We start from the raw sequence: 17,911 nt of genomic DNA, 5'->3' as shown, positions 1-17,911 counted from the left end.
TGTGTGGAAATAAAAAGAGCGTGGTTGAGAGAGCAGAAGAGGGTGTTTTGAAATGGTTTGGTCACATGGAGAGAATGAGTGAGGAAAGATTGACCAAGAGGATATATGTGTCGGAGGTGAAGGGAACGAGGAGAAGAGGGAGACCAAATTGGAGGTGGAAAGATGGAGTGAAAAAGATTTTGTGTGATCGGGCCCTGAACATGCAGGAGGGTGAAAGGAGGGCAAAGAATAGAGTGAATTGGAGCGATGTGGTACACTTCACTTCCTCCAGTTTTTCTCCATTCAAACTCACCTCCCAATTGACTTGACCCTCAACCCTACTGTACCTAATAACCTTGCTCTTATTCACATTTACTCTTAACTTTCTTCTTCCACACACTTTACCAAACTCAGTCACCAGCTTCTGCAGTTTCTCACATGAATCAGCCACCAGCGCTGTATCATCAGCGAACAACAACTGACTCACTTCCCAAGCTCTCTCATCTCCAACAGACTTCATACTTGCCCCTCTTTCCAAAACTCTTGCATTTACCTCCCTAACAACCCCATCCATAAACAAATTAAACAACCATGGAGACATCACACACCCCTGCCACAAACCTACATTCACTGAGAACCAATCACTTTCCTCTCTTCCTACACGTACACATGCCTTACATCCTCGATAAAAACTTTTCACTGCTTCTAACAACTTGCCTCCCACACCATATATTCTTAATACCTTCCACAGAGCATCTCTATCAACTCTATCATATGCCTTCTCCAGATCCATAAATGCTACATACAAATCCATTTGCTTTTCTAAGTATTTCTCACATACATTCTTCAAAGCAAACAACTTACCAGGTGCACTCAGCAAACTTATACTTCTGTGGTTTGAACACTCAGCTTTATTCCCCTTGCGTTTATACAGTGGCAATATACATTTATTCCATGAATCCTTAGGCACTTTGCCATGATCAATACATATATTGAAAATCCTTTTTAGCCAGTCAACAACAGTCACCCCATTCTTAAGTAGTTCAATTGCAGTACCATCCAGACCAGCCACCCTGCCACATTTCTTCTTACATTAGGCTTTCATCAGCTCTTCTTTCTTCACCAAACCACTCTTCCTGACTCTCAATTTGCATACCACCCTGACCCACACACCATGCATCTACTACCATATCATCGAACATTTAAAGGCTTTCAGAATACTCATTCCATCTACTCTGCACTTCATCACTACCTGTTACCATTTCCCCAGTTACCCCCATCACCAATGTTCCCTCTTGTTCTCTTGTTTTTTACACACAATCAGCCTCCTTCCAAAACATCTTGCTCTTAATGTTTACTGATACTTGCTCACCCTAACTCATTTTCCTTCTTTTTCAATCCCTGCACATTCCCTTTACTTCCTGCTGCTTTCTCTTTTGCATCTCCCAGTCATTTGCATGCCTTCCCCATAAGTATTGCTTATATATCTCTTTTTTTTATCTCTTTGACAAGCAAATTCACTTTATCATCCCACCACTCACTTTCCTTTCTAGTCTGCCCTCCTTCCACATTACACATGCCACGTATATCTCATGCCCAAAGCCAACACTGCTTCCCTGAATACCTCTCATTCCCCACCCACTCCCCTAGCTTCATTTTCTCTAACCTTTTGCCATTCTGCACTCAGTCTCTCCTGATACTTCTTCACACAAGTCTCTTTTACAAACTCACTTACTGTCACCACTCTTTTCTCACCTATAATGTTTCCTCTCACTTATTGTCACCACTCTCTTCTCACCCATAATATTTCCTCTTTTTCTAAAACTTCCACTAATCTTCACCCAAGCTTCCACAAGGTAATGATTAGACATCCCACCAGCTTCTCTTGTTTTCACGCATATCAGTTAGTATTTGACCCAATAACGTTTGCTAACCAGTCCATTTTCCAAACCTTAGGTTTCATATTGATAATATACTTTAGTGTCTTGATAATCTGAGTTCCATATTTTTTCCATCTTTTGAGCAGGTATGGGTATCAGACCTGGGAATGGCAAGAGGGAATAAGAAGTGCTTTCTATCCATCAGTGCTGGCTAGTCTTTACAAAATGTTAGCCTTTGTTGGTCTAGATCATAGGATGCTATTGGTAAGTCATTGTTTGATATGTATGAAAATGAAAAAAAAAATCCAACCTTTATCAGTGCCATCTTAGGTAGGACTTAGTTAAGTTTTGTGTACTGCACTTTGAGAGTGAGTAGAACACTGTACTTTTTATTCTAATTCCAGTTAGTAAGAAGTTTTTGCCACAGTCATCCAGGTAGCTTGTATTTTGGCATTGGAGAATAACAAATTGCAGGTGAAAGGATAGAGTGAAAAAGTTCTTGAGCGATCAGAGTCTGAATATACAGTAGGGTGAGAGGTGTGCAAGAAATAGAGTGAATTGGAACAATGTGGTATACCGGGGTCAACATGCTGTCAATGGACTGAACCAGGGCATGTGAAACTTCTGGGGTAAACCATGAAAAGGTCTGTTGGCCCTGGATGTGGATGGGGAGCTGTGGTTTTGGTGCATTACACATGACAGTTAGAGACTGAGTGTGAATGAATGAGGCTTTTTTGTCTGTCCCTGGCACTACCTCGCTGAAGCAGGGGGTAGCGATGCTGTTTCCTGTGGGGCAGGGTAGCACCAGGAATAGATGAAGGCAAGCAAGTATGAATATGTACATTTGTATATATGTATATGTGTGTATGTATATGTATATATGTGACATGTATAGGTATATTTATGAATATATGTGTGTGTATGGGCATTTTTGTATATACATGTGTATATAAGTGGATGGGCCATTCTTCATCCGTTTCCACTAGCTACCTCACTGACATGGGAAACAGCTATTAAGTATAATATATAATAAATATATATATGAAGGTGAAATCGCACTTCAGTAAGAGTTCATATGATTTTATTTAACTTTTGATTTTTGTATACATGTGGCACGACACCTTTCATTGCTACAATCCACCACATCAGGAGCCAGCAATTAACACAGTTATTTAAGTCTCAGCATCACACTGGGGTACTGCTGTCAAGCATTTACCAACATAGACAGTGATACTCCATTGTGATATTGAGATTTAAATAACTTTGGTAAACAAGGGCCAACGTGCTGTCAACGGATTGAACCAGGGCATGAAAAGTGTCTGGGATAAACCATGGAAAGATCTGTGAGGCCTGGTTTTGGCTTGGGAGTTGTGGTTTCAGTGCATTACACATGACACCAAGAGAATGGTTGTGAGCAGATGTGGCCTTTCTTTGCATGTTTCTCCATCACTTCACTAATGCAGGAAATAGCAATAAGTATAAGGCTCCTGTAGCACTTAGGAAACTAGCCAAGTTTTTTTAGGCCTTTTTTTTTTTCCAAATTGGAAATCATAATTGTATTGCCTTTTATACTTATGTAATATTTTCATAATTGTGCCAAAGAACCGCAGGCCATCACAACTTCAGAAATTTTTGAAAATACAGTATATAGATACTCCATTACATAGTAAGAGGACTAAAGATAACTTCTAGGCCCCAGATTCCTGTTATGGGATTCTAAACAAATTTAAGAATAAGTATTAAGTTTTTTCATTTCAAGTGTAATTTTGTTTCCAAAAGGTGAGATAAGGTGATGAAATGTTATGAAAGTCTCTTGCTTACTGTAACAGCTTAACATTCACATTGTAGATAATGATAAAAATGTAAATTTTTCAGCACCAACAGTATTTATTTTTCAGTCAAATTTCATTAGTGTCTTTTATCTTTTAGCATCTTGTGACTTGAGTTTAAGATCATACTCTAGTATAATTATCATAGGTTTTCATTATATTTACAGATCCATGTGCCAAGAGTTTTTCATGCCCTAGTCTTTGCTGTAGGTGATTATCACATTTGGAAGTTATCTGTGATGTTGTACTCTAAGGCATCTGCAAGGTGGACCACCATCTGCCTGGTCTCAGCTTGGTTCCTGGAGTACTGTGCCCCAAGAACTTTAACTTCTTGTGCAGAGATGGCTCTTTTGTCAATTGCATTGTGCTACTACCCTTGGAGGAGACAGAAAGGTATACAATATGGATAATGATTGAATCATATTTCTTTGAAGTGGTACCATCAAGGGGCCAATTTTTTTCATTCTAAGGTTATTCTCTATCTTATGCATGCCATAGATTTTATTGAAGTAGAAAGATAGAACATGAAGGAGAGCACTGAAGGGAAGGCATACTGTTTTTGTATTGAAGAAATGTGATAAAAGATAAAAGTGTAAATAATAGCTCTTTACAAATGTTCTTATTAAAACATGATTGGCTATTGAATATAGAAGATTTCGCATCCATCTGTTATCATTTTCCTACTTACTTTTCCTTTTTATGCTTCCTTTATTCTGCTCTCCTGCTTTTACACATATAGCAAGTAGTGTTATATGTTTCACACACTATTTTTACTTTTGGTGCAAATAGATTTTAACCTCATCTCATGTTTCGTAGGTAATATTCTTCATCCAATGTTTAATGCTTTTCTGCTGTGAGGGTAAAGAGATGTTTAGTTCATGCATTATTTGGAGAATATCTTCATGCCACCCCACTTTGAGTTTAGAAATGGATGACTTTATGGAGATTAAGTAATGTATTTTTTTCTGTACATGTTGGCTATCTTTTTTGGGGTTTATTTATCCATCTAGAGATTTGCTGCATCATCATGAGGCACTGTTATACTTTAGTCCAACATATCTCAATTAGGAACTTGAAGCATCATTTGTCATGTGTGATAATTATGTATAATGTGAAAAGATAGCAATTACCCTGTTTTTTACTTAGATTAAGAAATTCTGTAATGAAGAGAAAGAATTGCTGTGATAAATATTTAAACCATCATTGTCAGCTGAGTCATTAGTAATGTGTAGAGGCACATGTAGGCTAGTGTGTTTCAGAGTTGATGCTTGAATATGAAATAGTACTTTAATCACAGGAATCAACTTATTCTTAAAGAAGGATTACAGAGATGTAATAGTGATCTAGAGAATCAAAATTTTTATTGAAAAATGGAGTGGCATATGACTCATGATGCTTTTTGTAATTATATTATATTTTGTAGATCTGTAAATCATTAACATGTAATGCTGATGGATTTTTATTTTCAGAATGTTGTGATAATAGCTATTTGTGGATTGTTGGAACAGCATGTGCTATACGGCCCACAGCAGCTGTTCCATTATTGCCTCTCTGCTTGCAACATTTGTGGCTCACACACTCCAGGATGTGGTTGTTACTTAAATACTTGTCTGCCGTGTTAGTACTCTGATGTGTGAGGCATGATGCTTAAGTTAAAGATAACTAGGGTTTCCCTTTTGTATAAATGAGTTCTCAGTCAGGTGACAGTAATACATGATTGGGTATATCTTTATTTACAGATGGGTGGCCTATTCAGAACCTCTTAAAAAAATGATAGCAAGTGGCCATTTTTCATTCCTCCTTATGGGCACCTCACTCTTGAATGATAGACTTTAGACAGCCATTACTCAGGGTATTGGTATTATTCTGACTTAGGAGTACTGAACTGATGCCTAGAATCATTTGAAGCTCTTTGTAGGAATTTCTGGCATTGTTTTCTGTCTTCCTGTACCTGAGCTACTGGACTAGTTAATATCTTTATATACACTAAACACCTATCCATGTTTTTACCCATTGTTGTTTCACTTTACCTCACTCACCCTATCTGTTTCAGACTGCTCTTTCTATTCATTTCCACATTTGTTTTCTTACTAGAAGCATGGCCTATGTAAGGACTTGTGTTCATTTGATAAGACCATTGACAGCACACCCAGAAATTCCCCCTTATGTTATCAGTTTATCTGTATTTGGTTGCACTTGTATTATTCATTTACACCTTTTTAAAGTTAATAGTCATATCTTTTTGTTAATACCCAAATTACACCAACACATCATCATCTACTTTGTAAACCCTTCCTTTCTTATTTTCATATCAACTTTGAATATTTAATTTTTCTGCTTGACCATTTGCCATTTATCACACTTTATCAAAAAAGCACTCATATTAAGAACCTCAGCTTAGTTTTAAAGATAATTTTGATTGCCTTTAGAAAATCTATTGAAGGTAACCTCTGTTTACTTGCATATCTTCTATATCATTGGGAAGCACACAAAAGATCATTATTACCTTATATCATATTTCTGACCATGTAAACTGTTGTGACAGTTAACAAAAGCTTTTGAGATTGTATATGAGAACTTTATGTCAACAATGAATCTAAAGAAATTTTAATGTTAGATGATATCACTTCTAAAATGGGGGTAAGTAATGGAGCAATTGCTAGTATTAGTTGAAAGATTTTGGAAAATAGAAAATGTCTGCAGCTTCTTTGAAAGCAAAGAAAGAAATGATTGAATTTGGAAACTACTTATCAGGAACGTATACCTATATTAAGAGATTAAATCATTGCTTAAGAGTTACCTGGGACTGTATTTTTTGATCAAGTCACACCATGAAAAGTATTCAGTAATTGTTATGGTGTTTTCATTGATGGTGTAGTGAAGGTAGTTTTAGGTAACTAGTCATTATGATGTGAAAACTGTCTTGATTAGACTGGATATACACACGGTAAACTAAGAATATTATGGTGTAATTTTCTCAGCAATTCTTCTCACATCATTTTATATATATTGGTATTGTATACTAATCTGGTTTCATTTATGATACATTGACTTATATTGATTACTGTAAATTTCAGAGTTGTTGTGGGTACCTTCACTGTAGGACTAGATACTTGGTATTTTGGTCGTCTTGTCGTTGTACCATGGAGGTTTGCCCACTTCAATGTACTATCAGGTCTGGCTGCTCACTATGGTACTCTTCCTTGGCATTGGTATCTGACCCAAGGTATGCCAGCAACACTTACCACACATCTCATTCCTTTTGTGCTGGCTGCTGTATGTTACCCAACTAGACACAAGGAATTATTGTGTGTTTGTATATGGTCTGTCATTGTTTACAGGTAGGTAACATTTATTAACATTTGATTTATACATACTTCTCATTGCAAGTTGAGTTAATTGACTGTTTTCAGGTACTTAAGATGGTTAGATTTGAAAATGAGGTTATAAAAGGTAGTGGTTGGTTGGCAGCCAATGATCAGGGAGGAATGTTACTGGTACTACTGGCCTACTTATCGGAAGGGTTTGAGCCAGCACTTCATTCGATGTCAAGTTGCACTCCTCTGACCTAGGTAGCTGTCTTCTTTCTGCCTCACCCATGCATGGACTACTGGCATTCTACCGACAAACATACCATTTTTCCTTGACGCAGATAACACCTGACAACACTTAACTCACACAGCTCATTCTTTGTAACTCTATTTTTTTCTCAGTGAGCACTATGCTCTAGCAACATGGTAGGAGCAGCAGACAAAAGTAGGAGGTAGAAATATTTAAGCAGGTGCATTAGTTAGAAACACTAGGTTGAAGTAGTAGGTAGGAACATAAGGCAGGAGCATTAGGTAGAAGCAATCAGTAGGAACATTAGTTAGGAACCTTTGCAAATACTGCAACAGAGTTACTCTCTGCCAGTGTCCTGTAAAGAGTGAGGCAATAAAAGGTAAGAAGCAGCACTAGAGTTCACTAGTTACAGAGACTATTGTGGTGGCCACTCCCTTGAGGGAATTTCATTTGAGAGCAGGTGTCAGAGATATAGATGGATAGATAGATAAAAGTTATGTAGATCTTAGATTTCAAAATGAGACTTTATGAAGGTAAATAGGTCTTTGCACTTTCAACAATTAATATCTTTATTTGTGTGATATGCATAGTGAGTTGATTTAAAAGGCAATGCCGTTTCACTAGTTTGTGGACAAAGATGTACAATAAATTGATGTTCAATAAGATTTTGATTCACTTAATGGAACAGCATCATATATGCACAATAATTGTGGTAGTGTTCAGTCTTATCTGCCTTAGTTCAGCTGTACATCAGTCACCCTACCTCTCTATCATGTATGGTATCCCCATCCATGAAAACATTGAACAACCATGTTCATAGACAGCCCTGATGCTTTGCCACACCTTTATCTCGCCATTCATTGATAGCTACTAAAAGCAGTAGAGTTTTTATACAGTGAAAAAGGAATATGTATGAATAGGAAGACAGGAAGTTGATTGATTCCACATGGAAGTGGGTCTGCATCAAGTGTGTGTGATGTCACTATGGTTGATTAATCTGTTTATATGTGTGGTGGTAAAAGGTAATAGCTAGGTTTTGGATAGGAGTAATTTTGAGTCAGTTACTGGCTCAGGCGGCAGACTTGAATGAGAAACTGTATAGGTAAGTGTCTTAAGTTTGGGAAAGTTAGTGAAAGGAGGAATTTGAGTGATGGAGCAAATAAGGTACTGATTTAGTTGTGGAGAGAGACAGGATGGTTTGAATAAGTTCACCATGAACCTGGAGGAAGTGGAGTGATTTTGATGCCTGGGAGTACATAGTGTGTGGAACTGTGGGAGCTAAAATAAACCATAGGGTGGGGGAAGTGGCAAAGGTCGTAGATGTGTTGAGGAGTGTGTGGAAAAAGAGGTCAATGTCTCTAAGAGCAAAGATGGGTATGTTTGATGATATAGCTGTTTGGATGTAAGACATGGGCCGTAAATGCAAAATTACAGAAGAGGATGGATGTGTTTGAAATAATGTGTCTAAAAACAATATGTTTTGTGAGAAGGAAAGGATTGATCAATTCAGGAATGATACTTGAGTGAGAGATGTGGTTGTAAGCATTGTTGAGCAGTGTGTGGTGAAATGGTTTGAACATGTGGAGGGGATGAGTGAGGAGACATTAACCAAGAGGATATACATGTTAGAAGCAGAGGAAACAAGAAGGGGAGACCAAGGACAAGCTGGAAGGTTGGAATGAAAAACTTACATGAGGGTGCATGGGACAGAGCTAAGTGGAGTGATGTAGCAATAGGGCGATGTGCCATCAGTTGGCCAGAGCAAATGAAACGGTCATGGGAAACCACGAAAAGGTTTTTGGGGCTTAGATATGGATAGGGGCCTCTGTATTCAGTGCATTATACATGACAGGTATGGTGGAAGTAGGTAGGAGGATTTAGGCAGGGGCATTAGGTAGTAACATTAAGTAGAAGTAGTAGGTAGGAGCATTAGATAGAAGTAATTAGGAGTATTAGATAGGAGCCTCTGCAATCACTGTGCTAGACTTGCCCTTTGTCAGTGGCCTGTTAAGGGTGAGGCACTACAGGCTAAGAAGCAGCACTGGAGTTCTGTAGTTATGGACACGCTGTTGCCATGGCCACCCCTTTGAGAGAGTTCTAATTGGAACAGGCATCAGAGATAAAGATAGATAGACATACATAGGCACAACTTCATTTGCTGAAGCTGATGGCATTTAGAAACCTGTGCACACTGTGGGGGGTCTGAGCTTCCTAGAGACCTTTCTGATAGGTTTTATCACATGTCTTTTCAAAATCCATTTTTTTCAATAAGATATTTAGATATGTGTTGTATTTCATTTTAGATATTACATTATTAATTTTTTTCATTTCATGTATTACATGTTTATTTTATTTTGGCACTGCCAAAGGGGCTTCAAAGTAAACCTTCAGTTTGGCACTTTGATTCTGGATGCCACCCTATTCTCTGTAATTTGTTTGAAAAATCCTTTTACAGAATCATGACAAATTTACTAATGAATGATGTTGATCTTTTCAGTTGCCTAGGTCACAAGGAGTTTAGATTTCTTCTGCCAGTCCTGCCACTTTGCCTATGTATTGCTGGAGACTATATTGCCTTTGTGCTAGCTTCATACTCCAAAAAGAAAGATCATTCCACAAGATATAGGTGAGATCATTTTGTGCCTCGTTTAAAGTGCCTTCAGTTTTTGTAAGCATTTTTAAGATGGACTTGTTTGGATCTGGAGTTTGGTATTAGTAAAATGGTGTGCAGATTCACATTTGCTCTCCATTCACCCTCTTTAACCCATAATGGAAAAACGGCCTCTCTGCTATTAGGCATTGCTTCATATATGTAAGAGACTTGAGTGGGCAGACATGCTTAATGATGTATGGTATACCATATCATGAGAGAAGATTCATATCTGAAGTGAGTTCATTATGTCTTCCCAACATATTATCATATCTTAGATTTTCACTGGCTCACATTATTTCTGTGCAGTGCATGGAAAATAAAGGCTTGTTTTATTTATTTTTTTTTTTTCCAACTATTCGCCATTTCCCGCGTTAGCGAGGTAGCATCAAGAACAGAGGACTGGGCCTCTGATGGAATATCCTCACCTGGCCCCCTTCTCTGTTCCTTCTTTTGGAAAATTCAAAAGGCTTGTTTTATATAACAGCTAAATTTTGGAAATTTTTTTTATATTCATGTTGAATAGATAGGTAGATACTTGCTTTTTAACATGTGATGTTTTGTCTCTTGAACAGGGAGCATGTAAGGTGTGAGTGCATGGCATTTAAAAGAGTATAGTGTGATGCTTGACTACTAATTAAAATTGTGCTTAAATTCATCTTATGATTATTCTGGAAGGTACATCCTAATATGGTCTAGCTGTCAATTTGTACTTAATTTTAGTGAATGAGGAGTGAGTGGCAGTCAAACAACCTCAGTTACATACCTGTTGTGTACTGTAAGTTACAAAATGAGTATACTTAATGTTCATCAGACTATTGTTGTTACACAGAAGATAGAGATCTTTGAGATTTCATATGTTATCATATAAGGTCAGTCATTTGGTTTCATTTTGCAGACGGTTTAATATTTCTATCTTCTTGAGCTTTCTTTCCTGAAACTGAAGTGAAAGTTAATCTATTGATGATTTTTGAAAGAAAGTCTGTCATTTTCAAGGCTCCTCTGGTGCTTAAGGAACCCCTAAGATTAGACTGAGGCTTAGCAAGCACTTATCTCATGTAATGAAGCTTACACATATACTAAGCTCATGAGTCAGGCTTAGAAAGTCAGTCATGAGAATGAGAATTTCTGAATGTAAGCAAAATAAGCTGAAGATGTACATTTCCATCCCATTAAACACATGTATTTTCTGCCATTAACAACTTAGACTGAACTGTGTTGAGATAGAAAAGATTGAATTTTACCATCAACCCATAGCTGACTCTTACTGTACTTGTATGATGGCAGAAATCTAGTTTTATTTGTACTAGTTTCCCCTTCCTGCCCTCATTTAGACTGGAAGGCTCACTTTATTGGTATACAGGGGTGTCTTATGTCACAGGCAACTATAATTAGCAGTGGAAAAAATCTTAGTATGTCAGTAGTATGTCAGTAACCCATTTAACATGATGGGGTTGTACTGTGCCCAATGGTCAGGAGTCTACGCCGTAATTGTATAGGTTGCCTTTTCCCTACATCATTTAAATTGGAAGGCATGATTTATCATTATGTACTGCATCACAAGCAAATGCAGATTGTACCGGGAATGAATCCTTGAATGTTAGTTACCCATAGACTAACAAGATGGAGGATGTTATATCCCTGACATTCTAAATCAGGATTAGTGACAGTCTTCAAGGTACAAATGAATGATAATGATTTGGCTGATGTTGACCCATTAGCACTGGGTAAATTTCTCTTCACATTTCTGTAATCCACTGGTGATGGTAGGGAAGAAATGAAGATGGTAGCATCAGCAGTATCAAAAAAGATTATAATAAGTTGAGTGCATCATATTTTAATGTCTCTACAGCAACAAATATGGTTTATACACCAGATTTGTTTTATTGTTTCTTGATATTTCTGATTAATTGATGGCTAAAATATGTATCTTTCATTTTACAATATGTTTTTATCTCAGGGACCTATTGAAATTTTCTGGCTCTGTCCTTAAATATGAGAGTTTAATGGTGGGTTTTGCAAGTGTATTTAGTATGATCCTGTTGTCACTATCAGCTGTGCAAGAGTTGCCTTCTGCTGGTGACATGTTCAAGGTGAGGCTCTAAAGGCTGAGAAGCAGCAGTGGAGTTCACTAGTTATGGAAACTGTATTGCCATGGCTACCCTCTTGAGGGAATTCCAGTTGGAACAGGCATCAGAGATATAAATATATAGATAGATAGTCACTCTTTAACTTGGTAGGTAGATTTGTGATATGATTTAATTTGACACTAAGGCTATTTTTCTTTTAACCCCCCATGTCTTATCTACAGGAGTCTCATTCATAGCTTTTGAAATACTGCTTTCATATCTGAGGTAGCCCTTCTTCCAACTTACTTTTGATTAGAGAGAAATTAAAAGGCTTTTTTACCCTATTAACTCTCCTGTTAACTGCACTTCAGCTTTCCATTTCTTTCTACAATGATATTGCTTCTCTCTCTCTTAGTTCTGCATGTCCTATTTTAGCCACTACTTTCTTGAGCTCTTAGCAAGTACCCAAGCCCATAAGACTTATGCCTCCAGCTTGTAACAGGCTGTTTCCATAGTTTCTGTATGATGACCAGCCTCACAGGGATTGGCAGTTATGGTGCCTCTGTTCCTTGTATGCTGAAGTTATAGAATACTGTTTATTCTTTCATTTTTCCCTCCTCCCATAACTTTTTCATGTGTCAGGTCTACAAATGTCTGAGAAGCTCATATTAATCCCCCACCTTGATTCAAGTGATTTTATTGCATGCACGCTTTTCCTTTCCCTGAATGTTCAGGCCTCAGTAACTCAAAGTTCCTTTCACTCCATTCTTCCATTTTCTTGGTCTCCACTTTCTCCTCCCTCTCACCACATCAGACATACTTTACTTATCCTCTTCATACAAGTGAACCATTTCAGTCATACTGTGCCTGCTACCACACCTTATCTCTGACTTACATACCTACTTTCCTCAGACATTTCATTCTCAACTTTTCTGCCCTATTTCATTCTCTTGCATCAGGGCACAAGACTCACATCCATACAACACTGTGAAGAATTATGTACCTTCAGGTATATCATTCTCAGCTGTAACAGGCCCTGGCTTCTTTTTCCACACACTTCTTGATTCACTCAGGACCTTTGTCCCTTCCCCCACTTTGTGTCTCAGTTCAGCCCTACTGGTTCCATCTGCTGTGAAGTCCACTCCCAGATACCTAAAGCATTTCACTTCCTCCAGGCCTTTCTCTTTCAAAGTTACTGTCAGATCATTCTGTATCCTCCTGCACACATCATTTAAGTCACATTCACTCTCAAATTCCTTCTTTCACAGACTCTCCCAAGTTCGGTTGCCATTTTCTGGTGCTTTTTTCAGGAGTCTGCCAATAGTCATATCAGCAGCACCCTATTCATACTCTGACCTTGGTTGGTAGGTCCTAATGTTTTGTGATTACTGGATGTCTTGCTTGGATATTTCATAACTTCAGTACATTTTGATAAAAGAAATCCCATTTATATTTAAACATAAACTGAAAATTTCACAAAATTTTACATTCTCTTGGTAACTGTTTACAATGTTTCAATTTCAGAAGTGCAAGTGTTTGCATCTTCCTGATATTACCCAACCTTATTGCTGTGTTGTACCTAGGTCTGGTCCATCAGCGAGGGCCACTTGACACGGTGAATATATTACAAAATGATATTAATACACGCAGTAAATCAGATATACTTTTTCTGATGCCCTGCCATTCAACTCCATACTTCAGGTAAATATTTATTTCGCCATTTGCTTTGATCAGTGAATATTTGTATATTTAGTGATATGAACTAGGGACTGTGAAGTGGTCAAGGTAAGCCAAGGAATAATCCTTTAGAGCTGGGTAGAAAGTGGATGTGTGCAAATGAGGCAGTTAAATAGTTATTCTTGGTGCTGCTTGTTTCCTATATAGCAAGGTAGTACCAGGAACGGATAAAAAATGGCTTCATTTGGTCGCATCCAGTCTCTAGTAGTCATGTGAGATGCAAAGAATCATTGATAGCATATTCACACCATACACCATGTCAGTCCAATTCACTCTACCACATGCACACCTCACACTCTCCTGCATGTTCAGGCCCCAGTCATTTCATTATTCATCTCATTCTTAATTACCCCATTCTTGTCCCTTCCACTTTTGACATGTAGACCCTCTTCGTCAGCCTGTTTCTACTCATCCTTTCCCTTTGTTCAAACCATCAGTGTAGCACACCCTCTGCAGCTTTCTCAAACATAGACTTCTTAATATCACACTTCTCTCTAACCTAATCATTTCTTAATCATCCTTCTTCACATCCCCTTCCATCCTTAAGGATTTCATTTCCAAAACATCTGCCTTCTTCCATACCTAACATCCATGCAACACCATTGGGATTGCCATACCATGAAACATATCGATCTCTTAACTCACAGACAATGACATCTCTTTTCACTCTCTTCAGTGTGCCAAGGACCTTAGTCACCTCACCCACCTCATGGCATACTTCACCTTCCATGGTTCCTTCAGCTGCTATGTCCACTGCAAGGTGTCTAAAAACATTCCACTTCCTTCAGGGTAAATGAAAAAAAAATTGGGCTAAAAAATTCCCTGCTGCAATTTTTGGTATATTTGTGAGGAAAATCTATTTGTTTGAAAACACTAGTGTAAGGACTAATTTTTATGCTTGATTTAAATCTGGGGTTGAAATATATGTTGATGAACATTAAGGCTAAAAGTTGAATGGAATCAGTGGAAGAATTTTTTCAAGCCCAATATGCCTGATCCCTTGCCTGAATGGCCTTAGAACAGGAACAGTTGAACGATTGATTGGAAGAGGAGGTCATCTTTGAGGAGGACAGATAAATGCTTCTATTCCTGTAAAAATAATTTTTGCTATGTGTTTTGCAGCGATAGAAGCATCGCCACATAAGAGACAGTTATTTACTCAAGGAAAGTCAGAAAAGAAGTTATGCGAGTTATTCCTGTCAGCTTTGTTGAGGTACCAGAATTTACACTTAGAAGGGGCTGTATGGAAGATATCTCCTCAGGTAACTAGTGTAAAAAGTTACTGAAAGCAGGGAAGCCTTTCCACTAAAGGGATTTTACCCAGTATATCACTCAGTTAACCAGCAGGTATAGGATGGAAATACTTGTGGGGAGAGTATTAGTTCAAAAGAGGTTTAATAGGGGCATCCTTACTCTTAAGTGTGAAATGGCATGTATAATTTTTCTTATTGTATTAACTACAGTGATTAAGATTTTGTTGTGATGCTGTAATTACAGATGAAGAAGGCAAATATCATGTGAAAGTTTATATTACGTTGTATATTTTGTACATGCATGTGTATAATCAGTATCCATTATCAATTTCAGTCATTTCCACCAAAACATATCGATGCGGTTTCTGACCTGTGAACCAAATCTCCTGCAGAAGGAACATTATATGGATGAGGCAGATATATTTGAGCAAGACCCACTTACCTGGCTACACCAAGAATATGGCCAAACCTCCAGCTCTCTAAGGCAGACAGACACAGTCTATGATACAAAAGAGAATGCAGGCAGTTTTGCAGACTCCAGAAAACATGTTGAAGTAGATGATGTCAGGAATGACTTTCATCAGTCTGTATACAAAGACTTACCAACTCATTTAGTTTTGTTTGATATCATGAGAGATAGAATATTGTACTTCTTAGAACAACATCACTACCAATTGTGTTATGAAGTTTTTCATGCTCATATAGAAGATGGCAGGAGAAGTAAGTACATTCTAGTATACTGCAGATAATATTTCATTTTAAATTTATTTACTTTAAGATGCATTCTGTGATATTATTATCTTCCATACCACTTATTTAGTAAACTCTACCATTGGCAGTACATATGTTATTAAATAATAATGCTGTAAGTGTATTTCTCTCTGCTGTGTTTTCAAGATAAAAACATTTTTTACATAAATATAATGAATTATTTCTCAATGTATTATCATATTTTTGTCTTAAATTATAGTTCATTCCTTCTGTATTTATTTATAAGTGATTTAAGAATGTGAAAGTGCTTAACTATTCTGCAGGTCATCTTTCTTGAAAACTGTATAAGATATTGCATACCAAAGACTCATGTCAGGCATATAGTATGGTTATAATTGTTAATCATTTACCAATGATTCAAATAAGAGTTTTTAAACTTTTTAAGGATAGTTTTATTGCTCACACTTTTTATATACAATGTTAGCCATTGGGCTTTCATGATAAAACTGTTGTCATCATATACTCTAGATTTTCCTGTGGTGATCACTGTGCAAACCCTGCCTTTTGGCAAAATGCTCGGAGCAGTAGATAGATGTAGTATGTAGGAACATTTAGGCAGGAGCATTAGGTAAAAACATTTTGCAGAAGTAGCTAGTAGAAACATCAGGCAGGAGCATTAGGTAGAAGTAGTCATTGGAAACACTGGGTACATTAGGCAAGAGGACAAGAGTTTCCCTCTGCCAGTGACCTGCTAAGGGTGAGGCTCTAAAGGCTAAGTGGCAATGGAGTTCACTGGTTATGGAGACTTTATTGTTGTGGCCACCCCCTTGAAGAAGTTCCAGATAGGAACAGATAGATTAACAAATTTGTCAAAAACTATTCAGCTAACAAACTTGATAGCCTTTGTATTATAAAGCTATCAATCTATTTATAATCATAAACTCATTAACAGATATATCAGAAGGAACAGATATATTTAAGCATGCCCCTTATGTGGGGTTTAGATTGAAGAATGGGTCCCTAACTTCAACCCCACAGGCTAACAAAAGGCAGTTTCTAGATGTAGACTTGGTACTCCACTACTTAAACACAAAACCCCATATCCACTACAATGCCTTTTCTATCCAGGTGTCTGGAAATCCTCCATTCCTGTGTAACTTTCCAAAAAAGGAACAGAGCAAGGAGCCAAGTGAGGAAATTTTCTTTTAAGGCTCAGTCATCTATTCTTAATGCTACTTTGCTCATGCAAGAATCGACAATCATGTATGAAAATAAAGTACTAGTAATATGCTCTAGTAACTGATACAGAAACTTTTGTTGGTAATTCAAAGACACCATATACACCATGGACACCATATATAATAATGAATTTGTTAGTCCCATTTTCATTAATGCATCTGTGTGAGATAGGATTTTCAGAACAGGTTAGAAGCAAAACAAAGCTATGAAACAAGCTTAATGTAGAAAGCAATTTTCATCGTCGAATATAGCAAGACTTGAAAGAGAAAAGAGTCTGTACCACTCATCCCATTAAAAGATATGTACTTGCTTGTAATACTTTTTCAAATATTTTTTTTCAGAATCTTTGCATAACAGCTGGTTGTTAAGGGTTATTCAATGAAACTATAGGAGGACAATTTCTGTTTTGTTCTGATATTGATATAACGTTTCACACTTTTTTTTTCATACTTGATCGCTAATTCCCCCAATACAAGGTAGCACCAGAAACAGATGAAGGCCGCATCTGCTCACATCCACTTTAGTAATATTAAGTACACTTAAACGTAAGGGAATAGAGTCAGAGATGCCTGTAAGGGGAGCACAAGGTAAAAATAAGTTTAAGAACCTTTGTTCTAGAATTGCATTTGATATATAGGGTGCATCATTTGCCTATGATCGCAGAACTTGGATTGGTTTCTTCTGTCCCTGTGTTAAATTTATTGCATTTATAACATGAAGGAATTATGTGAAGTTTGGGTCAGTTTGGACATCAGTTATGTGTCCCAGCAACAGCGTGAATGAAAAAAAAAATGAAAAACAGAAAATCAACAACGTCAACATTTGATATGATATATTCTACATTCCTTTGTTGTTTTGACTTTACAATCTGTTACTTCTTTTATACCTTATACTCCAACTGTCTCCACTGGTACATTTGCTGTCAAATTTCTCAGAACACATTTTTATTAATATAAATCAGCAATCGTTCACTCTGGCCCAGGTAGCTGTCTTTTCTTTCTGC

At 37.3% G+C, this 17,911-nt stretch overlaps 1 protein-coding gene across 4 annotated transcripts in view; it reads left to right on the top strand.

The window, feature by feature from the left end:
• The window catches only part of PIG-B (phosphatidylinositol glycan anchor biosynthesis class B), a 48,877-nt gene extending 32,764 nt beyond the window's left edge, over positions 1 to 16,113 (top strand). For all 4 annotated transcript variants that reach the window (XM_071664662.1, XM_071664661.1, XM_071664659.1 and 1 more), the window contains 7 exons: positions 2,006 to 2,123; positions 3,856 to 4,081; positions 5,158 to 5,305; positions 6,766 to 7,029; positions 9,747 to 9,875; positions 13,493 to 13,669; positions 15,293 to 16,113. In XM_071664662.1, the coding sequence (XP_071520763.1) occupies positions 2,085 to 2,123; positions 3,856 to 4,081; positions 5,158 to 5,305; positions 6,766 to 7,029; positions 9,747 to 9,875; positions 13,493 to 13,669; positions 15,293 to 15,707 (1,398 nt within the window). In that variant the 5' untranslated portion in view covers positions 2,006 to 2,084 and the 3' untranslated portion in view covers positions 15,708 to 16,113. The remainder of the gene's footprint in view (positions 1 to 2,005; positions 2,124 to 3,855; positions 4,082 to 5,157; positions 5,306 to 6,765; positions 7,030 to 9,746; positions 9,876 to 13,492; positions 13,670 to 15,292) is intronic.
• Positions 16,114 to 17,911: the final 1,798 nt, after the last annotated feature.

The sequence above is a fragment of the Panulirus ornatus genome, chromosome 9 (genome assembly GCF_036320965.1).
Source record: "Panulirus ornatus isolate Po-2019 chromosome 9, ASM3632096v1, whole genome shotgun sequence".
In the NCBI taxonomy this organism is placed as follows: domain Eukaryota; kingdom Metazoa; phylum Arthropoda; class Malacostraca; order Decapoda; family Palinuridae; genus Panulirus; species Panulirus ornatus.
Note: the sequence above shows the minus strand (reverse complement) of the source record. Positions and strands in the feature narration are given on the sequence as shown.